Raw genomic sequence first — 3151 nt, 5'->3', positions numbered from 1 at the left:
GCCAAAATCAGAGACACAATTCATTACTCATTGAGAACCAAAAAAACAAATGACGATAAATTTCACAAACATCGTCCACACGATGCAATAATAATCGATTCGATTTACTTTTCGGTTAAAACAGTTTGCGCAAACTTTTTCTCGCCACTGTTTGGACACAACAATAACCCCAAATCTTGAAATTCCAATGAATCAAATTGGCCTGGGCAGACCACAAGCTGGAAGAGAATGGCGGGCTAACGATCGAAAACCACATCAATTTGTGAATGGTCTCCACTGCGGAACATCACATTGTGAAAATAACAGCCGAAATTAACACTATCGCTGGATTTCCTGGGGATGCATGAGGATGGGGGGGGGGGGGGGGGGTGCAGAGGGGAGTGGAGGGATGGCACAACAACACTCTCCTGCCCTCCTTCTCCTCCCATCCCCTCGCTGTGATTGGACCGCGCTGCACGCTCCTCTGGACCAATCAACGAGGACAATGCGTGCTCCATCCGGTGTGTGCAGTAACGGTGCATGCAGAGCGTCGCCAGCCCAGCAGTGTCTGCTCAGTGGCTGCTGCTATGGTGCGCGGAGTATCGAGACGTTAGTGGTCAGATCAACGTCCCAGTTCAGACTTAGTAGAGTCGCGGAAGTAAACAAAAAAACGGACTTAAGCATTGGAGAATATGAACAAAGTGGACGCAACATGTCGACCCGCCGCCTCTCTGAAATTCACTATTGACAATATCCTCAATCTCAAGACAAGCGGGAGGAACCGGGACAGCTGTCACCCCGCCGGGTTGCAGGATGACTCGGCCACGGCGATGCGTAAAGACGGTTTCCAGAGTCACCACGAGGAGCACGTAGCCCAGCAGAGGCAGGACCCGGGCAGCAGGCTTAACCAAAGTGGTAAGACGGGTTTGGTGTATTTGTAGCTGTGTTTAGACTGTCATTAGTTTTCACCATTACGCACGACTCCCGTCCGGTGATTTTACGTGCAGTTTAAGGGCAATGTAACAGTTAAAACTTGAACCACAGCGGGTTAAACCAAGTGTCTACCAATATTGTTCGCAGAGCTGACAACAGACTGCAACGGAGCAACGGAATCGGTCATCACCAGCCGCGGAGACCCGAAGAAGGCGACGGAGGTGCGCTTCGAGAGCGGGGACAGTAGCTGCGACGACAGCAGCTCCACCACCACGGCCACGGACCCCCACAAAGGAGGCAGCCCCGCCAAGAAGAGCAAAATTATAACGAAAAAGAAAACGCGCACTATTTTTTCCAAGAGACAGATTTTCCAGTTGGAGTCTACCTTCGACATGAAACGCTATCTGAGCAGCGCCGAGCGCGCCTGCCTCGCCAGTTCCCTTCAGCTCACGGAGACCCAGGTGAAAATATGGTTTCAGAACCGCAGGAATAAATTGAAACGGCAAATCTCGACTGAAATCGACGGACCTGTTACCGATTTCCCCGAGACTGGAAAGCCCGTGGTGGTGGGGCAGCTCCCGGCCTTGTACAAAGAGAGCAACCTGCTGGGGAGATGCCTGCTGCCCATGCCTCTGCCCGTTGTATACCCGGGCAGTAGCACGCCTTACCTCTGCTTCTCAAACGCCAGCAAGTACTTCAGCCTGTATGACGGGGACGTATGATGCTTTCATTCATTCCCCACGTGAAAGAGACACTTTTTGGTGGTCTGTTGCCAAGTTTCAAGCATTTAAGGTGTTTAAGGTGGGGGGCCGGACCTGCGGCCTTAGTGTCCAAGGACAGAGGAGTAGTTACATATCACTTACAAAATAAGCTGATTCGGTATTATTTATTTTTCAGTCAAAGCTATGGGTTTCGTAGGCCTGACACTAAACCTGCTAGTTACACATAGCCGTTTTTAAGAAATAGCAGGCTGAGCTAATGATAGCCTGAGGGAGGCCTAAAACTGTATCAATTCAAACATTTTATTGTTTACATAACATTATTATTATTATTATTATATTATTATTATTGTTATTTTTATTACTACAACTATCAACAACAGCATTTCCAGCAGCTTAAGCCACCAAAGAAATTACTATAGCCTAGCTATTTGCATGCATTTCCTGTATCATAATGAATTTTGAATTACTGAAATTATCTATGTATTTAAATGAATGTAATTAACATTTTATTCTATGTTTCACGCATGTCTATTTTTTTTCTGAGTATCCTACTATTCTTACTTTATTCCACGTTTGCCTAAAGGCTCATTACACCACTTACTGAAACTGTAATTAAAACATCTTCATTTAAGAACATTTTACAGAATTGATTCACTATTTTGAACTTTTTTCTGTTTCAAACAGGTTTAGTTCGTTCATTCATCCAGTCAGTAGTTTATACAGTAAATTGGTACATTTATAGGTAAAATAATGAGAGAACTTGATTGAACACATTAAACAGCTATTGTAAAAGTTATAGTAAAATTTTAAATCAAACCAATCATTAAGTGTCAGTAAAGGCCCCTTAATCTAAAATGACACAATGCTTGCTAATTCACTTGCTTGTAGGCACACACTCCTATTTTATTTCTGCAAAAACTCAGGCCTCAACATGTCTGAACCACTGTACTGTATATCAAGTTGGGAGCAAGGCAGTCTGTATAAATGGTTGAAAATATGCATCATCAAATCACGTATAAAATCCATTACTAACAGCTTGATATTATAAGAAGAAGGAACAAGTCCATTTTATAAGACTGAAATAATGTCAGCAGGTCTGGGAAAAAAATACAAAATGGTGGACATCAATATCAAAATCTGCAACTGGTCAAATATCCGACATATTAAGAATATAAATGATACATTATGGTATGACAGATTGGCAATGTGATCTTAGAGTCATTTTGTTCCTCTTTGAAAAACTAAAAATATTTCGGATACTGATACTGATCCATACATATCTATGCAGGTACCTGCAAGTAGGGGTGGACAGATGGGGGGTGAGACTCCACACCTACACCACATGGAGACTAATTTTGTTCCTCGTTGAGAGACTGAAACATTTAGGGAAAATGGTGATCCATGCAGGAAGTGGTAGAGAGATGCAGACAGGAGCTGAGGCTCGGCCCTTCCTTCTGTGTGAGACAGCTGTCTTCCTGAACGGAGTCCACTCTGCTGTCGTACCACAGCCATAGGCC

At 44.2% G+C, this 3151-nt stretch overlaps 1 protein-coding gene across 1 annotated transcript; it reads left to right on the top strand.

Moving 5' to 3' along the window:
* The first annotated feature begins 671 nt into the window (after window positions 1-671).
* Window positions 672-1877, top strand: hmx4 (H6 family homeobox 4). Its single transcript, XM_035659557.1, has 2 exons — window positions 672-894; window positions 1060-1877. Exons 1-2 carry the CDS (start codon window positions 672-674, stop codon window positions 1632-1634), a joined length of 798 nt encoding a protein of 265 aa, XP_035515450.1. The 3' UTR covers window positions 1635-1877.
* Window positions 1878-3151: the final 1274 nt, after the last annotated feature.

This window comes from Morone saxatilis, unplaced genomic scaffold (genome assembly GCF_004916995.1).
Source record: "Morone saxatilis isolate NCDOM2014 unplaced genomic scaffold, NCSU_SB_2.0 Contig17, whole genome shotgun sequence".
Classification (NCBI taxonomy): Eukaryota; Metazoa; Chordata; class Actinopteri; family Moronidae; genus Morone; species Morone saxatilis.
The sequence above is the reverse complement of the archived record's forward strand: the minus strand, read 5'-3'. Positions and strand labels throughout refer to the sequence as shown.

Coding starts and splice junctions, on each gene's coding strand:
- hmx4 (XM_035659557.1), top strand. CDS start 672: ATGAACAAAGTGGACGCAACATGTCGACCCGCCGCCTCTCTGAAATTC. Junction 895..1,059: donor CAGCAGGCTTAACCAAAGTG/GTAAGACGGGTT, acceptor TATTGTTCGCAG/AGCTGACAACAGACTGCAAC.